The sequence below is a fragment of the Pristiophorus japonicus genome, chromosome 7, assembly GCF_044704955.1.
Source record: "Pristiophorus japonicus isolate sPriJap1 chromosome 7, sPriJap1.hap1, whole genome shotgun sequence".
NCBI lineage: Eukaryota > Metazoa > Chordata > Chondrichthyes > Pristiophoridae > Pristiophorus > Pristiophorus japonicus.
The window spans coordinates 225,544,695-225,569,571 of NC_091983.1; the positions used below are offsets into that span (position 1 = coordinate 225,544,695).

Consider the following 24,877-nt stretch of genomic DNA (forward strand, 5'->3'; position numbering starts at 1 on the left):
TCTATCAGTGGCAGTGCCTTCAACTGCCTGGGCCCTAAGCTCTGGAACTCCCTCCTTAAACCTCTCCACCACTCTTTCCTCTTTTAAGACACTCCTTAAAACCTATCACTTTGACCAAGCTATTGGTCATTTGCCCCAATTTCTTATGTGGCTCGGTGTCATGTTTTTGTCTTATAACACTCCTGCAAAGCTCCTTGGGATGTTTTACTATGTTAAAGGTGCTATATAAATACAAGTTGTTGTTGTTGTTTATAACGGCGATCATTGGGACCTGGATTGCTATGAGCTGAACACATGTTCTATTTTTCTTCCATTCAGCCGTCGAACTGCTGTGGTGGGAGCGTGAGAGAAAATGGCTGCTGCAAGAAACAGATTCAAGCAAGTGTTAATACCGTTGATTATTCCCAAATCAGTTTACTGATGTTACCTCTGTACATGTGTGTTTGTTTGTCTGCATGTGTTTGTGAACGTTTGTGTGTGTTTGTGTTGTTTATGGTGGTAGACTAGTAGTTATAGTGTGTTGAGTATACACAAATGGACATGTTAGACAAGTAGTTATAGTACTGGAGGGATTCAAATTCGTGGGGCATTGGGGGAGGTTGAACCAGTACAAACTGGACGGTCTGCACTTGGGCAGGACTGGAACCAATGTCCTAGGGGGAGTGGTTGCTAGTGCTGTTGGGGAGGAGTTAAACTAATATGGCAGGGGGGTGGGAACCAATACAGGGAGACAGAGGGAAACAAAAAGGAGACAAAAACAAAAGACAGAAAAGAGATGAGTAAAAGTGGAGAGCAGAGAAACCAAAGGCAAGAAACAAAAAGGGCCACTGAATATAAAAGGGCTGTAGGAGGGGTCAAAACTAAAAATCATGGTTTAAAAACTAGGATGAAAACACTCTACCTAAATGCACGCAGCATTCGAAATGAAGTAAATGAGTTGACGGCACAAATCATTACAAATGGGTATGATTTGGTGGCCATTACAGAAACATGGTTGCAGGGTGGCCAAGACTGGGAATTAAACATACAGGGGTATCTGACGATTCAGAAAGATAGGCAAGAAGGGAAAGGAGGTTGGGTAGCTCTGTTAATAAAAGATGATATCAGGGCAGTTGTGAGGGATGATATTGGCTCCAATGAACAAAATGTTGAATCATTGTGGGTGGAGATTAGAGATAGTAAGGGGAAAAAGTCACTGGTCAGCGTAGTTTATAGGCCCCCAAATAATAACTTCACGGTGGGGCGGGCAATAATCAAGGGAATAATGGAGGCATGTGAAAAAGGATTTTAACCTACATATCGATTGGTCAAAACAAATCGCACGGGGTAGCCTGGAGGAGGAATTCATAGAATGCATACGGGATTGTTTCTTAGAACAGTATGTAACAGAACCTACAAGGGAGCAAGCCATCTTAGATCTGGTCCTGTGTAATGAGACTTGAAAAATAAACGATCTCCTAGTAAAAGATCCTCTCGGAATGAGTGATCACAATATGGTTGAATTTGTAATACAGATTGAGGATGAGGAAGTTGTGTCAGAAACGAGCGTACTATGCTTAAACAAAGGGGACTACAGTGGGATGAGGGCAGAGTTGGCTAAAGTAGACTGGAAACAAGGACTAAACGGTGGCACAATTGAGGAACAGTGGAGGACTTTTAAGGAGCTCTTTCATAGTGCGCAACAAAAATATATTCCAGTGAAAAAGAAGGGCGGCAAGAGAAGGGATAACCAGCCGTGGATAACCAAGGAAATAAAGGAAAGTATCAAATCAAAGACCAATGCATATAAGGTGGCCAAGGTTAGTGGGAAACTAGAGGATTGGAAAAATTTTAAATAACAGCAAAGAATGACTAAAAAAGTAATAAAGAAAGGGAAGGTAGATTACGAAGGTAAACTTGCGCAAAACATAAAAACAGATAGTAAAAGCTTTTACAGATATATAAAACGGAAAAGAGTAACTAAAGTAAATGTTAGTCCCTTAGAAGATGAGAAGGGGGATTTAATAATGGGAAATGTGGAAATGGCTGAGACCTTAAACAATTATTTTGCTTCCGTCTTCACAGTGGAAAACACAAAAACCATGCCAAAATTTGCAGGCCACAGGAATGTGGGAAGGGAGGACCTTGAGACAATCACTATCACGAGTGGGGTAGTGCTGGACAGGCTAATGGGACTGAAGGTAGACAAGTCCCCTGGTCCTGATGAAATGCATCCCAGGGTATTAAAAGAGATGGCGGAAGTTATAGCAGATGCATTTGTTTTATCTACCAAAATTCTCTGGACTCTGGGGAGGTACCAGCGGATTGGAAAGCAGCTAATATAACGCCTCTGTTTAAAAAAGGGGGCAGCAAAAGGCAAGTAACTATAGGCCGGTTAGTTTAACATCTGTAGTGGGGAAAATGCTTGAAACTATCATTAAGGAAGAAATAGCGGGACATCAAGATAGGAATAGTGCAATCAAGCAGACGCAGCATGGATTCATGAAAGGGAAATCATGTTTAACTAACTTACTGGAATTCTTTGAGGATATAATGAGCATGGTGGATAGAGGTGTACCGATGGATGTGGTGTATTTAGATTTCCAAAAGGCATTCGATAAGGTGCCACACAAAAGGTTACTGCAGAAGATAAAGGTACGCGGAGTCAGAGGAAATGTATTAGCATGGATAGAGAATTGGCTGGCGAACAGAAAGCAGAGAGTCGGGATAAATGGCTCCTTTTCCGGTTGGAAATCAGTGGTTAGTGGTGTGCCACAGGGATCAGTGCTGGGACCACAACTGTTTACAATATACATAGATGACCTAGAGGAGGGGACAGAGTGTAGTGCAACAAAATTAGCAGATGACACTAAGATTCGTGGGAAAGTGGGTTGTGTAGAAGACTCAGAGAGACTGTAAGGAGATTTGGATAGGTTAAGCGAATGGGCTAAGGTTTGGCAGATGGAATACAATATTGGAAAGTGTGAGGTCATCCACCTTGGGAAAAAAAAACAGTAAAAGGGAATATTATTTGAATGGGGAGAAATTACAACATGTTGTGGTGCAGAGGGACCTGGGGGTCCTTGTGCATGAATCCCAAAAAGTTAGTTTGCAGGAGCTGCAGGTAATCAGGAAGGCGAATGGAATGTTGGCCTGCATTGCGAAAGGGATGGAGTACAAAAGCAGGGAGGTCTTGCTGCAACTGTATAAGGTATTGGTAAGGCCGCACCTGGAGTACTGCGTGCAGTTTTGGTCACCTTACTTAAGGAAGGATATACTAGCTTTGGAAGGGGTACAGAGACGATTCACTAGGCTGATTCGAGAAATGAGGGGGTTACCTTATGATGATAGATTGAGTAGACTGGGTCTTTACTCGTTGGAGTTCAGAAGGATGAGGGGTGATCTTATAGAAACATTTAAAATCATGAAAGGGATAGACAAGATAGAGGCAGAGAGGTTGTTTCCACTGGTAGGGGAGTCCAGAACTAGGGGGCACAGCCTCAAAATACGGAGGAGCCAATTTAAAACCGAGTTGAGAAAGAATTTCTTCTCCCAGAGGGTTGTGAATCTGTGGAATTCTCTGCCCAAGGAAGCAGTTGAGGCTAGCTCATTGAATATATTCAAATCACAGATAGATAGATTTTTAACCAATAAGGGAATTAAGGGTTATGGGGAGAGGGCGGGTAAGTGGAGCTGAGTCCACGACCAGATCAGCCATGATCTTATTGAATGGCGGAGCAGGCTCGAGGGGCTAGATGGCCTACTCCTGTTCCTAATTCTTATGTTCTTATGGACTAGCAATTTCAATGTCCTGAAACATAGAAAATAGGTGCAGGAGTAGGCCACTTGGCCCTTCGAGGCCTGCACCACCATTCAATAAGATAATGGTTGATCATTCACCTCAGTACCCCTTTCTTGCTTTCTCTCCATACCCCTTGATCCCTTTAGCCGTAAGGGCCATATCTAACTCCCTCTTGAATATATCCAATGAACTGGCATTAACAACTCTCTGCGGTAGGGAATTCCACAGGTTAACAACTCTCTGAGTGAAGAAGTTTCTCCTCATCTCAGTCCTTAATGGCCTACCTCTTATCCTAAGACTGTGTCCCCTGGTTCTGGACTTCCCCAAAATCGGGAACATTCTTCCTGCATGTAACCTGTCCCGTCCCGTCAGAATCTTGTAAGTTTCTATGAGATCCCCTCTCATCCTTCCAAACTCCAGTGTATAAAGGCCCAGTTGATCCAGTCTCTCCTCATATGTCAGTCCAGCCATCCCTGGAATCAGTCTGGCGAACCTTCGCTGCACTCTCTCTACAGCATGAACGTCCTTCCTCAGATTAGGAGACCAAAACTGAACGCAATATTCCAGATGAGGCCTCACCAAGGTCCTGTACAACTGCATTAAGACCTCCCTGCTCCTATACTCAAATCCCCTAGCTATGACGGCCAACATACCATTTGCCTTCTTCACCACCTGCTGTACCTGCATGCCAACTTTCAATGACTGATGAATCATGACACCCAGGTTTCATTGCACCTCCCCCTTTTCTAATCTGCCGCCATTCAGATAATATTCTGCCTTCGTGTTTTTGCCCCCAAAATGGATAACCTCACATTTATCCACATTATACTGCATTTGCCACGCATTTGCCCACTCACCTAATCTGTTCAAGTCACCCTGCAGCCTTTTAGCATCCTCCTCACAGCTCACACTGCCACCCAGTGTAGTGTCATCTGCAAACTTGGAGATATTACACTCAATTCCTTCATCTAAATCATTAATGTATATTGTAAAGAGCTGGGGTCCCAGCACTGAGCCCTGCGGCACTCCACTAGTCACTGCCTGCCATTCTGAAAAGGATCCGTTTATCCCGACTCTCTGCTTCCTGTCTGCCAACCACTGCTCTATCCACGTCAGTACATTACCCCCAATACCATGTGCTTTGATTTTGCACACCAATCTCTTGTGTGGGACCTTGTCAAAAGTTTTTTAAAGTCCTAATACACCACATCCACTGGTTCTCCCTTGTCCACTCTACTCGTTACATCCTCAAAAAATTCCAGAAGATTTGTCAAGCATGATTTCCCTTTTATAAATCCATGCTGACTTGGACCGATCCTGTCACTGCTTTCCAAATGCGCTGCTATTTCATCCTTAATAATTGATTCCAACATTTTCCCCACAACTGATGTCAGGCTAACCGGTCTATAATTCCCCGTTTTCTCTCTCCCTCCTTTTTTAAAAGTGGTGTTACATTAGCTACCCTCCAGTCCATAGGGTCCCACCATGACATGTTGTGAAACTGAGTTTGTGAGCTTGCATTAGAAAACTGGCCTGGATAGGAGGGGCGTCATTTAAAAAGGTTCCAACCACAGGTATCCGACTATAAATCATAGAATCATACAGCACAGAAAGAGGCCATTCGGCCCATTGTACCTGTGCCAGTTCTTTGGTCGCGCTATCCATAGTCCCACTCCCTGCTCTTTCCCCCTAGCCCTGCAAATGTTGCCTTTTCAAGTATTTTTGAAAGTTACGATTGAATCTGCTTCCACCGCCCTTTCAGGCAACGCATTCCAGATCACAACAACTCGCTGTGTAAAATATTTTCGGAACTGATTGCAAACTCTCAAACTGCATTGGTAGGATTTGAACTCATGTACTCTGGATTACTAAGTTTAATAACTACACTTCCTTCTTCACATTGCCTGTGTATTTGCCAATATTGAAGTCGGGTTGATCCAGTGGTCCTGAGATTGGACAATCAATAAAGCACTTTAACAAGCGAATTAAACTGTGGATTAGTTCTTAAAGGGGCACTGTTTTCACAGTGAGTGTTTGGTTAAACCCCACCCCCTGTTGGCTCATTTGTTCAGCAGTCACGATGACATTATGTGACTGGTCATGATGTCGCATCTGTTAACCATTGACGTCTTTAATGGGCCACCGCTGCCAACCAAAATAAAAGATTTTGAGAACCCTTCACTATTTTGTCGAGAAACCCGTGACATGGCCATGCAAGCTACATCTGGAGTGCATCGCCTCCTCGCTTGCACGTAACGCCATTGCTATGAAGTTGGTCTGTGGTTCTGCTGGCCCTTCTTCAACTAACAAGCCCACCCCACCCCGCAACCCCCCACCCATGCAAAACAATGTCGGCAAACTCTTTTTTTCATGAAGGCAGTGTCCACTTATATAATTGAAGGATTGATTACTGGTAACAATTGCTTAACGTATGATGTCAAGATCAATGGTGAAAGTGCATTCTGGGAGTGACAAATAAACCCTTGCTGCTTATTTCAGATATCACCCAGACTCTTTGAGTCATCGGAGTTTAAGCCTCTGGACCCCACTCAAGAGCCGATCTTCCCCCCAGAACTCCTGGTAGGTGCAGGTGAATGCAACATTTCCCCAACAGGAAGCCATGTCCCTATTGCTAAAGCGGGACCTACATTGGCCGAGAGCATCCCGAAGCAAGGAGGAATTTCCTTCCTGTCAGGGGCAATCTTCAGTGTATTTGGGGCCTTCCAGCTGCTGCTTTTTAAAAATTAATTCATTCACGGGATGTGGGCGTCACTGGCAGAACCAGCATTTATTGCCCATCCCCAATTGCCCTTGAAAAGGTGATGATAAGCTGCCTTCTTGACAGCTGAGTGACTTGCTAGGCCATCTCAGAGGGCAGTTACGAGCCAACCACGTTTCTGTGGGTCTGGAGTCACATAAAGGCCAGCAGGTTTCCTTCCCTAAAGAACATTAGTCAAGCAGATGGGTTTTTACGACAATCATGGTCCCCATTGCTGATCCTGTTTTATTATTCCAGATTTAATTAATTAACTAAATTTAAATTCCTCAGGTGCCGTGGTGGGATTTGAACTCATGTTGCCTGGTTTATTAGCCCCACCCTCTGGATTACTAGTCCAGTAATATGACCACTATGCTACCGTTCCCGTTCTCCAGGAGTGCAGTTGTGACCTGCAGCTACAATCCTGCTACCTCCCCCCCCCCAATGCCCCCCCAACTCCAGTGCAAGGTCTGGATGGACACCCGGACCTACATTACCCAGGCCAGGAAGATTGGGTGTACTCAACTAGCAAAGTCCCAGAGAGGAACGTCGACCATTGTTAAACAGATCAGCCTTTTCTCCTTTGTATTTCAGCTGCTTCATGAATTGCCCCAGAACACGCTGCTCTTTAAAGGGGAGCACGTCACTTGGATTCAGCCTGCGACTTTGGATGAACTATTGATCTTGAAGGCCAGGTACCCTGAGGCCAGGCTTGTGGTTGGCAACACCGAAGTGGGTAAGATGCAGACCTTCTGAGACTGGACAATGCCCCACCCTCACACAGTGTGGTGAGAGAGGGTCTGGTTCTAGTGTTGAGTTAAGTGGTTCAGATTCGGCAGTGGGAAGTGGAATGCGTTGAACTGTAAGCGTCTGAATGTAATACATTTATGCCAACATCAACATTTTTAATTCATTCTGAGGTTGTGGACATCCCTGACAAGGCCAACATATATTGTCCATCTCCAGTTGCCCTCATTTCATCCAATCTAACTTGTTCGGCCAGTTCAGAGAGCCGTTCGGATTCAACCCTGGTGGTGTGGGACTGGATTCACATATAGGCCAGGCCGGAGTAAGGACAGCAGGTTTTCCTTCCCTAAAGGGCATTAGTGAACCAGTTTGGGTAGTTATGACAATCCGACAGATTCATGGTCACTTTTTTTGATCTAAAGTCAAATTCTCAAACTGCCAAGGTAGGATTTGAACTGACTTTCCACTGGATTACTAGTACAGTATAACAACCACACTAACGTACACTCGACTGGAGTTTTGTTTGTATGTTTTGCTATGGTTGTGTTGTGTCATCATTGCCTCGTTGTTTTGAGTGCTCTTCCAGTAATAGTGCAGCACCAATTGGCAGTCTAGTTCAAGGGCCATACTGCTGGCTCCTGTGGGAAATGGAAAAGCTGCGTTGGTCTGTGGAGTGGGATGTACGGCGGGGGGAGGGGGCGGCACGGGAGAGGAGGGGCAGGTGGGGGGAGGGGAGTGGAGGGGGAGTTGAGGGGTGGGAGGTGTAGGTGAGGGGCGGGAGGAGGAAGTGAGGGATGGGAGGGGGAGGTGAGGGATGGGAGGGGGCGGTGCGGGGTGTGAGGGGGAGGTGAGGGATGGGAGGGGGAGGTGAGGGGTGGGAGGGGGCGGTGCGGGGTGTGAGGGGGAGGTGAGGGATGGGAGGGGGAGGTGAGGGGTGGGAGGGGGCGGTGCGGGGTGTGAGGGAGAGGTGAGGGATGGGAGGCGGAGGTGAGGGGTGGGAGGGGGAGGTGAGGGATGGGAGGGGGAGATGAGGGGTGGGAGGTGATGGGTGTGAGGGGGAGGTGAGGGGTGGGAGGGGGAGGTGAGGGATTGGAGGGGGAGATGAGGTGTGAGAGGATGAGGTGAGGGATGTGAGGGGGAGGTGAGAGGTGGGAGGGGGAGGTGAGGAGTGGGAGGGGGTGGTGCGGGGGAGGTGAGGGGTGGGAGGGGTAGGTGAGAGGGAGGTGAGGGGAGAGAGGGGGAGGTGAGAGATGGGAGGGGGAGGTGAGGGGTGGGAGGCAGAGGTGAGGGGAGAGAGGGGGAGGTGAGGAATGGGAGGGGGAGGTGAGGGGGAGGTGAGGGGAGAGAGGGGGAGGTGAGAGATGGGAGGGGGAGGTGAGGGGTGGGAGGGGTAGGTGAGGAATGGGAGGGGGAGGTGAGAGGGAGATGAGGGGTGTGAGGGGTAGGTGAGGGATGGGAGGGGGAGGTGAGGGGTGGGAGGGTGAGGTGAGTGGTGAGAGGGTGAGGTGAGGGATGGGAGGGGGAGGTGAGGGGTGGGAGGGGGAGGTGAGGGGTGGGAGGGGGAGGTGAGCGGTGGGAGGTGAGGGGTGTGAGGGGGAGGTGAGGGGTGTGAGGGGGAGGTGAGGGGTGGGAGGGGGAGGTGAGGGGTGGGAAGGCATAGGTGAGGGATGAGAGGGGGAGGTGAGGAGTGGGAGGGGGAGGTGAGGGGTGGGAGGGGAGGTGAGGGGTGGGAGGGGGAGATGAGGGGTGGGAGGGGGAGATGAGGGATGGGAGAGGAAGGTGAGGGGTGAGAGGGTGAGGGGTGAGAGGGTGAGGGGTGGGAGGGGGAGATGAGGGGTAGGAGGGGGAGACGTTTTTCTGAGACCACAGTTGACATACTTTGAGGGAGCTTTACTCTACAGGGGTGAATGCACAAATTCGGCTCTCCCAGATCGAGGACTTGCCCCTTACAGCTGAGCCGTGCCACAGCTGAGCTGGGAGTTGTAAGTGGTTTTGACCCTGGTGGTTTCGAATCAACCCTCTTACAACAGTTCCAGACACCAGAATTATAGTCGTGACCAATAATATACAATCATAGACAGATCTTTTCGGTCTCCACCGTCACAATGGTTTTATTCAAGTTAAAACAAACCTGCACCCGTGGTACAACACACAATCTGGCCTGTTTAAACAGGCCCCTAATGCAAAGTACCTACGTCTAAAACACTCTTGCTCGGATTTAAAATTGCACCACTGGATCTGTCCAACAGAATGTGCGTACGCTTATGATCCTTGCAAAAACCTCCCCACTAAAACTCCTCAGGCTTGGTTGGGACACACGACACCCTTTCACACTATTCGGTGGTCTTAAAGATGTGTGGGCTAGGATAAATGCTCACCAATTACCCCTCTGGCTTACTCGCTGCTTCTCCCGATGAAGCGTATCTTCTGGGTCTTCAAGTCCAGTCTCAAGGTCAGCTTCCCAGTCGAAGTAGCGAGGCTCTCTGGTATTTCTTCTCTCCGTCCCAGGTGGAGTGCTCAGGCCTTGTGCATTGCAAGCAGGCGTAGAAGAGGGGAGAGAGATGGCAGCCAAAACTGCCTCTCTTATACTTGCAAAAATGCTCCTTTTCACGCCAAAAATCCAACTGTACTTCCTGTGAGGCTGTCCAACTGAAAAGCAAAATCAAGGCTGTGTCTGTTCCTTTGTCAATGGGGCTGTACCTCGATGTGTGGCTCCGATGACTCTGTGGTCGAATAGCTTCCCTTTGTCTTTCGAAGGCCTGAAATCCCGGCCACTTTACTTAATGTCTCACTGATGGGTTCCCATTCCATGACAAAAGACGCCCGTCAACCATGATGTTCCTGCTTTCAGCCATTCTCATCCGGCCCAGCTGATGTGTATTCCTGTGGGCATGTTTGGACCTACCCCAAAGTCAGTGCTGTCTGCTCTCTGCAGTATCAGAAAATGTGTCCAAGCAATGTCCAAAAACGTTACGTTTTTGCTGTCGATGTTTTCGCCGAATCTTACAGAGTGGTTGACTATGCTGCGCAGGTTAAGTGCTTGTGCACCAAAATTTCCACGAGGCCGCTCCCATTTTGCCGCTGTAACCTTGGCCACAAAACCCTCGTTTGAGCTCGTAAACAGGGTTTTGCGCAGAAATTGTGGCGATGCGGGAGGAGGCCTGCCGAAATACTCCCTCCCCCATCCCCTTTGTGTCTTCCAGTCAGACCGCGGTAAACATTGGGTACAAAATGGAGGGGCTCTGGGAGGTACATTGGTGGCGTGGTTGGGGGGACATTGAGGGGGAAATGTTTACCATCTCTCTTATTTGTGCAGGCATCGAAATGAAGTTGAAGAACATGTTGTACCCAGTTATCTTGGCTCCAGCCCATATTCCACAGCTGAATTTCACCCGACGCACAGATACCGGTAGGTGAGGGAGGCTAAGCCGTAATTCCTCGATTGCTTTATTTATCGTGTCATGGGTGATTTTTAGAGTTTGCACTGCTGTTGGGAAGGCCCGCCCACTGACAGCCCGGCCTTTGAAAGTTGGCCTGAATTTTCTTTCCCAAGGGGAAGGTGTCCTGTCTCAGCATAACAAATAGCGGGAAGAAATAGCGGGACATCTAGATAGGAATAGTGCAATCAAGCAGACGCAACATGGATTCATGAAGCAGAAATCATGTTTAACTAATTTACTGGAATTCTTTGAGGATATAATGAGCATGGTGGATAGAGGTGTACCGATGGATGTGGTGTATTTAGATTTCCAAAAGTCATTCGATAAGGTGCCACACAAAATGTTACTGCAGAAGATAAAGGTACGCGGAGTCAGCAGAAATGTATTAGCATGGATAGAGAATTGGCTGGCTAACAGAAAGCAGAGAGTCGGGATAAATGGGTCGTATTCAGGTTGGAAATCGGTGGTTAGTGGTGTGCCACAGGGATCGGTGCTGGGACCACAACTGTTTACAATATACATAGATGACCTGGAGGAGGGGACAGAGTGTAGTGTAACAAAATTTGCAGATGACACAAAGATTAGTGGGAAAGCGGGTTGTGTAGAGGACACAGAAAGGCTGCAAAGAGATTTAGATAGGTTAAGCGAATGGGCTAAGGTTTGGCAGATGGAATACAATGTCGGAAAATGTGAGGTCATCCACCTTGGAAAAAAAAACAGTAAAAGGGAATATTATTTGAATGGGGAGAAATTACAACATGCTGTGGTGCAGAGGGACCTGGGGGTCCTTGTGCATGAATCCCAAAAAGTTAGTTTGCAGGTGCAGAAGGTAATCAGGAAGGCGAATGGAATGTTGGCCTTCATTGCGAGAGGGATGGAGTACAAAAGCAGGGAGGTCCTGCTACAACTGTACGGGGTATTGGTGAAGCCACACCTGGAGTACTGTGTGCAGTTTTGGTCACCTTACTGAAGGAAGGATATACTAGCTTTGGAGGGGGTACAGAGACGATTCACTAGGCTGATTCCGGAGATGATGATGATAGATTGAGTAGACTGGGTCTTAACTCGTTGGAGTTCAGAAGGATGAGGGGTGATCTTATAGAAACATTTAAAATAATGAAAGGGATGGACAAGATAGAGGCAGAGAGGTTGTTTCCACTAGTCGGGGAGACTAGAACTAGGGGGCACAGCCTCAAAATATGGGGCAGCCAATTTAAAACCGAGTTGAGAAGGAATTTCTTCTCCCAGAGGGTCGTGAATCTGTGGAATTCTCTGCCCAGGGAAGCAGTTGAGGCTAGCTCATTGAATGTATTCAAATCGCAGATAGATAGATTTTTAACCAATAAGGGAATTAAGGGTTACGGGGAGCGGGTGGGTAAGTGGAGCTGAGTCCACGGCCAGATCAGCCATGATCTTGTTGATTGGCGGAGCAGGCTCGAGGGGCTAGATGGAATACTCCTGTTCCTAATTCTTATGTTCTTATGTTCTTATAACAACTTGGATACTGGAGGACAGCAGTTATTGGTCATCACCAGTGATCCAGAGAAGGTGGTGTTCCTGTCTTCTTCCTGAAATGCTGGTAGTGGTTTTGGTACAACTGAGTGGCTCGCTAAGTCGCTTCAGTGAGCAGTTAAGAGTCAACCCAGTCTGTGTGGTACTGGAGTCAGATATAGGTCAGGCTGGGTAAGGACAGCAGGTTGAATATATTTAAAGGTGGAGATAGATAGATTTTTGAACGATAAGTGAGTCAAAGGTTATGGGGAGCGGGCAGGGAAGTGGAGTTGAGGCCAAGATCAGATCAGCCATGATCTTATTGAATGGCGGAGCAGGCTGCTATTTCTTATGCTCTTATGTTCCATCCTGAGAGGACATGAGTGGCCTGGACAATGGCATATTGCGCCTGGTTCCGTGGAGGAAAATAAAATGGGGCGGAGCGCATAATGGGCAGCCGATTCTCTGTCGCCCACATTGCGTTTCCACTCAAGACGAATTGGCACGCCATTTTTGGTCACACAAGCGACATGGGTGATCTACCACAAGTGGTGATTGAGACAGAGATTGTAACATCATTTAAAAGGGAACACAGGAACAGGAGGAGGCCATTCAAGCCCTCCAGCCTGTTCCGCCTTTCAATGAGATTATTGGTGATCTGTATCCTAACTCCATTTACCTGCCTTTGGTCCCTATTGTGTTAGGGAAATTGATGGGATTGAAGGATAATAAATTCCCAGGGCCTGATAGTCTGTATCCCAGAGTACTTAAGGAAGTGACCCTAGAAATAGTGGATGCATTGGTGATCATTTTCCAAAAGTCTATCGACTCTGGATCAGTCCGTATAGACTGGAGGGTTGCTAATGTAACATCACTTTTAAAAAAAAGGAGAGAGAAAATGGAAATTATAGACCAGTTAGCCTGACATCAGTAGTGGGGAAAATGTTGGAATCAATTATTAAAGATGTAATAACAGCGCATTTGGAAAGCAATGACAGGATCGGTCCAAGTCAGCATGGATTTATGAAGGAGAAATCATGCTTGACAAATCTTCTAGAATTTTTTGAGGATGCAACTAGTAGAGTGGACAAGGGAGAACCAGTGGATGTGGTGCAATTGGACTTTCAAAAAGCTTTTGACAAGGTCCCACACAAGTGACTGCAAAATTATATAAAGGCCCAACGTGGCGGCAGTCGGGAGCAGCGTGAGGAGGTGCGTGGAGAGGCGTGAGTTCCGGGGTCGGTGAGAGGCGTACCGGTGCAGCTACAGGGAGAAGGCAAAAAAGAAGTAGAAAGAAACAGAAAGGTGACGTCACAGCCAAGGGGGTAAGTGATTGGCTGGTGATTGGTGAGTAATTTTTATTTTTTCTCTTCTATAACAGTGAGTAAACTTTAGCATTGTTGTTGCCTATCTAAGGGTTAAGTCATGGCAGGACAGCTCGGTCACGTGTTATGCTCCTCCTGTACCATGAGGCAACTCAGGGACGACACCAGTGTTCCTGATGACTACGTGTGCGGGAAGTGTATCCGCCTCCAGCTCCTGACGGACTGCATTGTGGAGTTGGAGCTGAGGGTGGATTCACTCTGGAGCATCCACGATGCTGAGAATGACGTGAGTATCACGTGTAGCGAGTTGGTCGTACCGCAGGTAAAGGGTCCACAGCCAGATAGGGAATGGAAGACCAGCAGGAAGAGCAGTGCAAGGAACGTAGTGCAGGGGTCCCCTGTGGTCAACCCCTGCAAAACAGATACACTGCTTTGGGTACTGTTTGGGGGGGATGACTCATCAGAGGAGGGCAGCATCAGCCAAGTTCAAGGCACTGTGGCTGGCTCTGTTGCACAGGAGGGCAAGAAAAAGAGTGGGAGAGCGATAGTGATAGGGGATTCAATTGTAAGGGGAATAGATAGTCTAGATAGTCGTTTCTGCGGCCGCAACTGAGACTCCAAGATGGTATGTTGCCTCCCTGGTGCAAGGGTCAAGGATGTCTCGGAGCAGGTGCAGGACATTCTAAAAAGGGAGGGAGAACAGCCAGTTGTCGTGGTGCACATTGGTACCAACGACATAGGTAAAAAAAGGGATGAGGTCCTACGAAACGAATTTAAGGAGCTAGGAGCTAAATTAAAAAGTAGGACCTCAAAAGTAGTAATCTCGGGATTGCTACCAGTGCCACATGCTAGTCAGAGTAGGAATCGCAGGATAGCGCAGATGAATACGTGGCTTGAGCAGTGGTGCAGCAGGGAGGGATTCAAATTTCTGGGGCATTGGAACCGGTTCTGGGAGAGGTGGGACCAGTACAAACCGGACGGTCTGCACCTGGGCAGGACCGGAACCAATGTCCTCGGGGGAGTGTTTGCTAGTGCTGTTGGGGAGGAGTTAAACTAATATGGCAGGGGGATGGGAACCAATGCAGGGAGACAGAGGGAAACAAAAAGGAGACAAAAGCAAAGGACAGAAAGGAGATGAGTAAAAGTGGAAGGCAGAGAAACCCAAGGCAAAGAACAAAAAGGGCCACTGTACAGCAAAATTCTAAAAGGACAAAGGGTGTTAAAAAAAAACAAGCCTGAAGGCTTTGTGACTTACAGCAAGGAGTATCCGTAATAAGGTGGATGCATTAACTGTGCAAATAGATGTTAACAAGTATGATGTGATTGGGATTACAGAGATGTGGCTCCAGGATGATCAGGGCTGGGAACTCAACATCCAGGGGTATTCAACATTCAGGAAGGATAGAATAAAAGGAAAATGAGGTGGGGTAGCATTGCTGGTTAAGGAGGAGCTTAATGCAATAGTTAGGAAGGACATTAGCTTGGATGATGTGGAATCTACATAGGTAGAGCTGCAGAACACCAAAGGGCAAAAAACGTTAGTGGGAGTTGTGTACAGACCTCCAAACAGTAGTAGTGATGTTGGGGAGGACATCAAACAGGAAATTAGGGTTGCATGCAATAATGGTGCAGCAGTTATAATGGGTGACTTTAATATGCACATAGATTGGGCTAACCAAACTGGAAGCAATACGATGGAGGAGGATTTCTTGGAGTGCATAAGGGATGGTTTTCTAGACCAATATGTCGAGGAACCAACTAGGGGGGAGGCCAACTTAGACTGGGTGTTGTGTAATGAGAGAGGATTAATTAGCAATCTCGTTGTGCGAGGCCCCTTGGGGAAGAGTGACCATAATTCTGCATTAGGATGGAGAATGAAACAGTTAATTCAGAGACCATGGTCCAGAACTTAAAGAAGGGTAACTTTGAAGGTATGAGGCGTGAATTGGCTAGGATAGATTGGCGAATGATACTTAAGGGGTTGACTGTGGATGGGCAATGCAGACATTTAGAGACCGCATGGATGAACTACAACAATTGTACATTCCTGTCTGGCGTAAAAATAAAAAAGGGAAGGTGGCTTCAACCGTGGCTATCAAGGGAAATCAGGGATAGTATTAAAGCCAAGGAAGTGGCATACAAATTGGCCAGAAATAGCAGCGAACCTGGGGACTGGGAGAAATTTAGAACTCAGCAGAGGAGGACAAAGGGTTTGATTAGGGCAGGGAAAATGGAGTACGAGAAGAAGCTTGCAGGGAACATTAAGACGGATTGCAAAAGTTTCTAGAGATATGTAAAGAGAAAAAGGTTATTAAAGACAAATGTAGGTCACCTGCAGTCAGAATCAGGCGAAGTCATAACGGGGAACAAAGAAATGGCAGACCAATTGAACAAGTACTTTAGTTCGGTATTCACTAAGGAGGACACAAACAACCTTCCGGATATAAAAGGGGTCAGAGGGTCTAGTAAGGAGGAGGAACTGAGGGAAATCCTTATTAGTCGGGAAATTGTGTTGGGGAAATTGATGGGATTGAAGGCCGATAAATCCCCAGGGCCTGATGGACTGCATCCCAGAGGACTTAAGGAGGTGGCCTTGGAAATAGCGGATGCATTGACAGTCATTTTCCAACATTCCATTGACTCTGGATCAGTTCCTATCGAGTGGAGGGTAGCCAATGTAACCCCACTTTTTAAAAAAGGAGGGAGAGAGAAAACAGGGAATTATAGACCGGTCAGCCTGACTTCGGTCGTGGGTAAAATGATGGAATCAATTATTAAGGATGTCATAGCAGCGCATTTGGAAAGAGGTGACATGATAGGTCCAAGTCAGCATGGATTTGTGAAAGGGAAATCATGCTTGACAAATCTTCTGGAATTTTTTGAGGATGTTTCCAGTAGAGTGGACAAGGGAGAACCAGTTGATGTGGTATATTTGGAATTTCAGAAGACTTTCGACAAGGTCCCACACAAGAGATTAATGTGCAAAGTTAAAGCACATGGGATTGGGGGTAGTGTGCTGACATGGATTGAGAACTGCTTGTCAGACAGGAAGCAAAGAGTAGGAGTAAATGGGGACTTTTAAGAATGGCAGGCAGTGACTAGTGGGGTACCGCAAGGTTCTGTGCTGGGGCCCCAGCTGTTTACACTGTACATTAATGATTTAGACGAGGGGATTAAATGTAGTATCTCCAAATTTGCGAATGACACTAAGTTGGGTGGCAGTGTGAGCTGCGAGGAGGATGCTATGAGGCTGCAGAGCAACTTGGATAGGTTAGGTGTGTGGGCAAATGCATGGCAGATGAAGTATAATGTGGATAAATGTGAGGTTATCCAATTTGGTGGTAAAAACAGAGAGACAGACTATTATCTGAATGGTGACAGATTAGGAAAAGGGGAGGTGCAACGAGACCTGGGTATCATGGTACATCAGTCATTGAGGGTTGGCTATTGGCATGCAGGTACAGCAGGCGGTTAAGAAAGCAAATGGCATGTTGGCCTTCATAGCGAGGGGATTTGAGTACAGGGGCAGGGAGGTGTTGCTACAGTTGTACAGGGCCTTGGTGAGGCCACACCTGGAGTATTGTGTACAGTTTTGGTCTCCTAACCTGATGAAGGACATTCTTGCTATTGAGGGAGTGCAGCGAAGGTTCACCTGACTGATCCCGGGATGGCGGGACTGACCTATCAAGAAAGACTGGATCAACTGGGCTTGTATTCACTGGAGTTCAGAAGAATGAGAGGGGACCTCATAGAAACGTTTAAAATTCTGATGGGTTTAGACAGGTTAGATGCAGGAAGAATGTTCCCAATGTTGGGGAAGTCCAGAACCAGGGGTCACAGTCTAAGGATAAGGGGTAAGCCATTTAGGACCGAGATGAGGAGAAACTTCTTCACCCAGAGAGTGGTGAACCTGTGGAATTCTCTACCACAGAAAGTTGTTGAGGCCAATTCACTAAATATATTCAAAAAGGAGTTAGATGAAGTCCTTACTACTCGGGGGATCAAAGGGTATGGCGAGAAAGCAGGAATGGGGTACTGAAGTTGCATGTTCAGCCATGAACTCATTGAATGGCGGTGCAGGCTTGAAGGGCCGAATGGCCTACTCCAGCACCTATTTTCTATGTTTCTATGTTTCTAAATTAAAGCACATGGTATTGGGGGTAATATACTAACATGAATAGAGAACTAGTTGGCAGACAGGAAGCAGAGAGTCGGGATAAACGGGACCTTTTCAGAATAGCAAGCAGTGATTAGTGGGGTGCCGCAGGGCTCAGTGGTGGGACCCCAGCTATTTACAATATACATCAATGATTCAGATGTAGGAATTGAGTGTAATATCTCCAAGTTTGCAGATGACACTAAGCTGGGTGGCAATGTGAGCTGTAAGGAGGATGTTAAGAGGCTGCAGGGTGACTTAGACATGTTAAGTGAGTGGGCAAATGCATGGCAGATGAAGTATAATGTGGATAAATGTGAGGTTATCCAATTTGGTGGTAAAAACAGAGAGACAGACTATTATCTGAATGGCGGCAGATTAGGAAAAGGGGAGGTGCAACAAGACCTGGGTGTCATGGTACATCAGTCATTGAAGGTTGGCATGCAGATGCAGCAGGCGGTGAAGAAGGCAAATGGCATGTTGGCCTTCAAAGCTAGGGGATTTGAGCTTAGGAGCAGGGAGGTCTTACTGCAGTTGTACAGGGCCTTAGTGAGGCCTCAGCTGGAATATTGTGTGCAGTTTTGGTCTCCTAATCTGAGGAAGGACGTTCTTGATATTGAGGGAGTGCAGCGAAGGTTAACCAGACTGATGCCCGGGATGGCAGGACTGACATATGAGGAAAGACTGGATCGATTGGGCCTGTATTCACTGGAGTTTAGAAGAATGAGAGGGGATCTCATAGAAACGTTTAAGATTCTGACGGGAGTCGACAGGTGCGGGAAGAAAGTTCCCAATGTTGGGGAAGTCCAGAACCAGGGGACATCGTCTTAGGATAAGGGGTAGGCCATTTAGGACTGAGAAGAGGAGAAACTTCTTCACTCAGAGAGTTGTTAACCTATGGATCCCTGCCGCAGAGATGCTAAGAGGCTGCAGAGTGACTAAGACATGTTAGGTGAGTGGGCAAATGCATGGCAGATGAAGTATAATGTGGATAAATGTGAGGTTCAACTGATGCCAGTTCATTGGATATATTCAAGAGGGAATTAGATATGGCCCTTACGGCTAAGGGGATCAAGGGTATGGAGAGAAAGCAGGAAAGGGGTACTGAGGGAATGATCAGCCATGATCTTATTGAATGGCGGTGCAGGCTCGAAGGGCTGAATGGCCTACTCCTGCACCTATTTTCTGTGTTTCTATGTTTCTAAGATTTGACATCAGGTCACATAACGACAAATTAGGACAGGTGACCAAACGCTTGGTCAAAGAGGTGGGTTTAAAGGAGCGTCTTAAACCATTCACCTAACCTGTCCATATCACCCTGCAGCCTCTTAGCGTTCTCCTCACAGCTCACACCGCCACTCAGTTCAGTGTCATCACAAACTTGGAGATATTTCACTCAATTCCTTCATCTAAATCGTCAATGCATATTGTAAAGAGCTGGGGTCCCAGCACTGAGCCCTGCGGCATTCCACTAGTCACTGCCTGCCATTCCGAAAAGGACCCGTTTATCCCGACTCTCTGCTTCCTGTCTGCCAACTAGTTCTCTATCCACGTTAGCACATTACCCCCAATCACATGCGCTTTGATTTTGCACACCAATCTCTTGTGCGGGACCTTGTCAAAAGCCTTTTGAAAGTCCAAATACACCACATCCACTGGTTCTCCCTTGTCCACTCTGCTAATTACATCCTCAAAAAATTCCAAAAGATTCGTCAAGCATGATTTCCCTTTCATAAATCCACGCTCACTTGGACCGATCCTATCATTGCTTTCCCAATGCGGTGCTATTTCATCCTTAATAATTGATTCCAACATTTTCCCCACTACTGATGTCAGGCTAACCGGTCTATAATTACCTGTTTTCTCTCTCCCTCCTTTTTTAAAAAGTGGTGTTACATTTGGTACCCTCCAGTCCATAGGAACTGATCCAGAGTCGATAGATTGTTGGAAAATGATCACCAATGCATCCACTATTTCTAGGGCCACTTCCGTAAGTACTCTGGGATGCAGACTATCAGGCCCCGGGGATTTATCGGCCTTCAATCCCATCAATATCCCTAACACAATTTCCCGCCTAATAAGGATATCCTTCAGTTCCTCCTCCTCACTATACCTACTGTCCCCTAATACAATCGGAAGGTTATTTGTGTCTTCCTTCGTGAAGACAGAACCGAAGTATTTGTTCAATTGGTCTGCCATTTCTTTGTTCCCCATTATAAATTCAAAATCTTGTTTGATAATCGCTCCTCTGAAGCGCCTTGGCACGTTTACGATGTTGAAGGTGCTATATACATACAAGTTGTTATTGTTATATCTTTTTATGTGTACCTTTGTTGTTTTGAAGGGATATTGTTCGGGGCGGCGTGTACCCTGACCTACATCGGGAGCCTGCTGAAGCAGGCCGTAGACGATCTCCCCAGTTACAGGACCGAGGTTTTCAAGGCCGTATTGGAGCAGCTGCGTTGGTTCGCCGGGAATCAAATCCGGAATGTCGCTGTGAGTACTTTGCCCGATGTAGGAGTTATCACACAAAGATAACACATGTCAGAAACATCTTGCTCTACGCCCAACCTCTCTCCTTCCATTAATCCGCCCCAATTAACAGTGAACTGCGGAATTTAACTTCCTCTGCTCCTTGAAGGGATTGCCGCCCATGCCATTTTAATGTCGTCATTAACCTGGTTAGATTGCCAGCTTTGGCTTCGTGGCTAGAACTCGCCAAAGGTTGTGGGTTCAAGTCTCACCCCAGAAACACGAGTACATAATCCAGGCTGACACTTCAGTCGCTGAGGGAGCGCTGCACTGACTTTCGGATGAAACCGGGACACTGTCTGAAAGCAAGAAAGACCTGGGGGCGAAATTCCCCTGTTGCGCGCCTCCTGTTAGTGCCTCCAGGGGGCGCTAACAGGGCCCGAAAATGTTTATGCCCGATTGGGGGGGGGGGGGGAAGGGGCTACCGGCTCCCATGAAATTGCTGCATGAGCGGAGGTGCAAATACATTAGCACCATGCCCTCGCAGGCAGTGCCCCAGGCAGCCGTGCCTCCGCCAATGATGTCATCGCCCCTCTTTGCCCCGCGGCGGAAATTGGGCAGCGTCCCAAGAGGCTGCTGCGGGGGAAGTTGGCACCAGCCTCGCTGGTCACGAGCCGGGCCACGATCCACTCGCGGGGCGAAGGTTCAAGGGGAGAGGCGCTGCATCTCGCGCTGCCCTTTTTTACTTCTCCGACTCACCAGTCGGGCCGCTGTCCACCGATGTCGCGGGGTCCAGGCCGCAATGGTGCAGCCCGCCACTCCGTTTCGGTGCCGGGCTGTGGCCACGGCATCCCGCATCCCCGATGGCCCAGTGGAGGCCCATCAAAAGGCCGGCAGACCGCGTGCCGTCCCCTCCCCTCCCCTTTAACGAAAGGGGAGGGGCGATGCCCTCCGCGGAGTGCCCTCGATCCTGCCCCGTGAGGAAGTGGAGTGCGCGGCATTGCACTCCACGCCCTGTGAGGGGCGATAATCCTAATTCCGCTCCCAGAGTGCCAGGCCCAGAATGTCCGGCCTTGGAAAGGTTGCTGCTGCTAGCCGGGCCGATACACCATTTCAGCCCCTTGCATTTATATAGTGTCTTTCACAACTTCAGGACGTCCCAAAGCGCGTTACAGCCAACAAAGTACTTTTGAAGTGTAGTCACTATTGTAATGTCGGAAACGCGGCAGCAGTGCTTTCTCAGGTGGATGTAAAAGATCTCACAGCACTATTTGAAGAAGAGTAATGGAGTTCTGCTCGGTGTCTCTCGGTGTCCCTCAACCAATAACACTAAAAACTGATTACCATGTCATTATCACATTGCTGATTGTGGGAGCTTGCTGTTCACAAATTGGCTGCCTCATAGTGTAGTGTATATAGGCACCTTTAGTAATGACTCCACGAGGCAGGGTATGGTGCTTAAACTGTGCAGACTTGCAGTCCTTTATTCACATGCTCCTGAGTGCAGACAACAAGCTGTGTGTTCCTTTTTATACCGGGTTACCTGCCGTGTGCAGGCAACCCCTGGGTCTCCAGCAACAGCACCCTCTAGTGTACCGGTAAGGTGTGTACAGTACAAGGGTACATTCAGTGTTGCATGACAGTGTTACAGACATCACACAGTGAACAGGCATGCCTACACAACAAATAGGAACATAAGAAATAGGTGCAGAAGTTGAGCCTCCTCCACCATTTAATAAGATCATGGCTGATCTGATCATGGACTCAGCTCCACTTCCCTTTGCTCCCTTATCACTCAAAAATCTCCGCCTTAAATATATTTAATGACCCAGCCTCCACAGCTCTCTGGGGCAGAGAATTCCACAGATTTACAATCCTCTGAGAGAAGAAATTCCTCCTCATCTCAGTTTTAAATGGGCCGCTCCTTATTCTGAGACTATGACCCCTAGTTTTAGTTTCCTCTATGAGTGGAAATATCCTCTCTGCATCCACCTTTTCGAGCCCCCTCATTATCTTATAGGTTTTGATAAGATCACCTCTCATTCTTGTGAATGCCAATGAGTATAGGCCCAACCTACTCAAACTATCTTCATTTCCTACATTATAACAGTGACGACACTTCAAAAGCACTTCCTGGGCTGCAAAGCGCATTGGGACGGCCTGAGGTTGTGAAAGACGTTATAGCAATGTAAATTCTTTCTTACTTAGAATAACTGGATTATAGCTTGCGCCAGAGTCACATGGACAAGGGGATTTATCAGGAATGCATTGTGCATTGCGCTTAAAATCCCCACATTCCAAGAGTTCACACATTCCAGGAAACTCCCTACGTTCCCGGTGTGAATTTCATTGTCCACTCTGATGCGAATTGTCCCAAATCACCACTGAATTCCACCACATCACCCATGAACTGCCGTTTTATTAAAGAAAGAGGGTATTTGGACGGATAGCCTGGTGGGGCCGATGGTCTTCTGTTGGTCCACAGAGACGTGGACATCGCTAGCAAGGCTGGCATTTATAGTCCGTCCCTAATTGCCCTTGAGCAGGCGATAGTGGTCCGTGAGAAGGTGTTGGTCTCTGAGAACGTGATGGTTGTCTTTGAGAAGGTGATGGTGGTCCTTGTATATGGTCCACGTCTCTAAGCCATACAGAAGGGCAGGTATCACTACTGCCCTGTAGACCATAAGCTTGTTGCCAGATTTGAGGTCCTGGTCTTTGAACACACTCTTCCTCAGGCAACCGAAGGCTGCGCTGGCACACTGGAGGTAGTGTTGGATCTCGTCGTCGATGTCTGCCCTTGCTGATAGTAGGCTCCCGAGGTATGGAACTAGAGACGGGGATCGTATACAGTAGCCACCTCAAAGTGCTGGAGAAATACCACCAACAATGCCTGCGCAAGATCCTGCAAATCACCTGGGAGGACAGACGCACCAATCAGTGTTCTCGCTCAGGCCAACATCCTCAGCATTGAAGCACTGACCGCACTCGACCAGCTCCGTTGGGCGGGCCACATCGTCTGCATGCCTGACACGAGACTCCCAAAGCAAGCGCTCTACTCGGAACTCTGACACGGCAAGCGAGCCCCACGTAGGCAGAGGAAACGTTTCAAGGACACCCTCAAAGCCGCCCTGATAAAGTGCAACATCCCTACCGACACCTGGGAATCCCTGGCCCAAGACCACCCAAAGTGGAGGAAGAGCATCCGGGAGGGCGCTGAGCACCAAGTCTCGTCGCCGAGAGCATGCAGAAACCAAACACCGACAGTGGAAGGAGCTTGCGGCAAACCAGACTCCCCACCCACTATTTCCTTCAACGACTATCTGTCTCACCTTTGACAGAGACTGTAATTCCCGTATTGGACTGTTCAGTCACCTGAGAACTTACTTTTAGCATGGAAGCAAGTCTTCCTCGATTTTGAGGAACTGCATATGATGATGATGACGGTGGTCCTTGAGAAGGTGGTCTTGGGTCTTCTTGAACCGCTGCAATTTCTTGACATTCTTTGCAAAATTTTGATACAAACAAGTGGTTTGAGTCTTGAGATCTTAAATAGAAAATCTCGAAATGTCCTTGGGGTGCTTTTGTCCCTCCTCCTCTCCCTGGTACCACCACATTTTGCTGGGCAGCCAATCGCCGTGCCGTGTGTTGGAGGTAACTGTGTCGGGGGAAGGGGGGGGTGGGAGTGGTCATATCAGGGTCGGGATGGCGGGTGGAAGTCCTGCCCCAGACCTTGTCAAGGAGGAGAAGGGAAAACCAGCCCATCACTGTCCACACAACAGCATCTGAATATGAATGGGAATGTTGTGCGGTGTGGATCAGGATGGGTGGGAAGGACTGAAAACAAAAAAAATAAACAATTGGGCAGTGGACGTTTAAAAATAAAATAATGTCCCTCTCTCTACGATTGCAGGCTGTCGGAGGGAACATCATGACTGCCAGCCCTATCTCAGACCTCAACCCCGTGTTCATGGCCTCTGGCTGTCTGCTCACCCTGGCCTCCAAAGGTAGGTTGTATCTTAGACGGGTTGAGTGCCATCACTGTCATAGAATCATGCAATGGTTACAGCACGGAAGAAGGCCATTCGGCCCGTCGAGCCCGTGCCGACTGTCGGACTGTGATCGTGCCTGTGGTTAATCCTTTCTATCACCGACCATTCACAGGCAGCACCCGAGTTGTGCGGATGGATGAAGACTTTTTCACTGGATACAGGAAAACAGTGTTAAAACCGCAGGAAATACTATTGTCCGTTGAGATCCCCTACACGAGGAAGGTAAGGAGCTACCTCCTGGTTATTCGAACACCACAAAACAGGCTCTAACTGCAAATGAATGAGGGGACGCGGTTTGACTGGTGTGGGAATTATCACTTGCATAGAATTTACAGCACGGAAACAGGCCCAAAAACTCCGGAATTATTTAAGCCACATTTACATTGTACTTCCTGTTTTTGGACATCATTGATCTCTCTCTCCAAGAGGGGAGCTGCTTTCTGTAAGCCTGCTGGGTGTAATGTATTTGCTTCATGGGTTCTTTGCTTAAGAATTCATAGCAACACATTGCTATTAAGAACTAGTTGATTGATTAGCAAAGGTTTAACAATCTTCGCCGCCGAGAGCATGCAGAAATAAAGCGCAGGCAGCGGCAAACCAGGCTCCCTGCCCACCCTTTCCCTCAAAGACTATCTGTCCCGCCTGTGACAGAAACTGG

At 47.7% G+C, this 24,877-nt stretch overlaps 1 protein-coding gene across 1 annotated transcript in view; it reads left to right on the plus strand.

Moving 5' to 3' along the window:
* The window catches only part of xdh (xanthine dehydrogenase), a 178,034-nt gene that overhangs the window by 42,961 nt on the left and 110,196 nt on the right, over positions 1-24,877 (plus strand). Inside the window, exons 7-12 of the mRNA XM_070884265.1 lie at positions 6,281-6,361; positions 7,134-7,275; positions 10,603-10,695; positions 20,043-20,194; positions 24,081-24,174; positions 24,332-24,441. Of these exons, the coding sequence (XP_070740366.1) occupies positions 6,281-6,361; positions 7,134-7,275; positions 10,603-10,695; positions 20,043-20,194; positions 24,081-24,174; positions 24,332-24,441 (672 nt within the window). The remainder of the gene's footprint in view (positions 1-6,280; positions 6,362-7,133; positions 7,276-10,602; positions 10,696-20,042; positions 20,195-24,080; positions 24,175-24,331; positions 24,442-24,877) is intronic.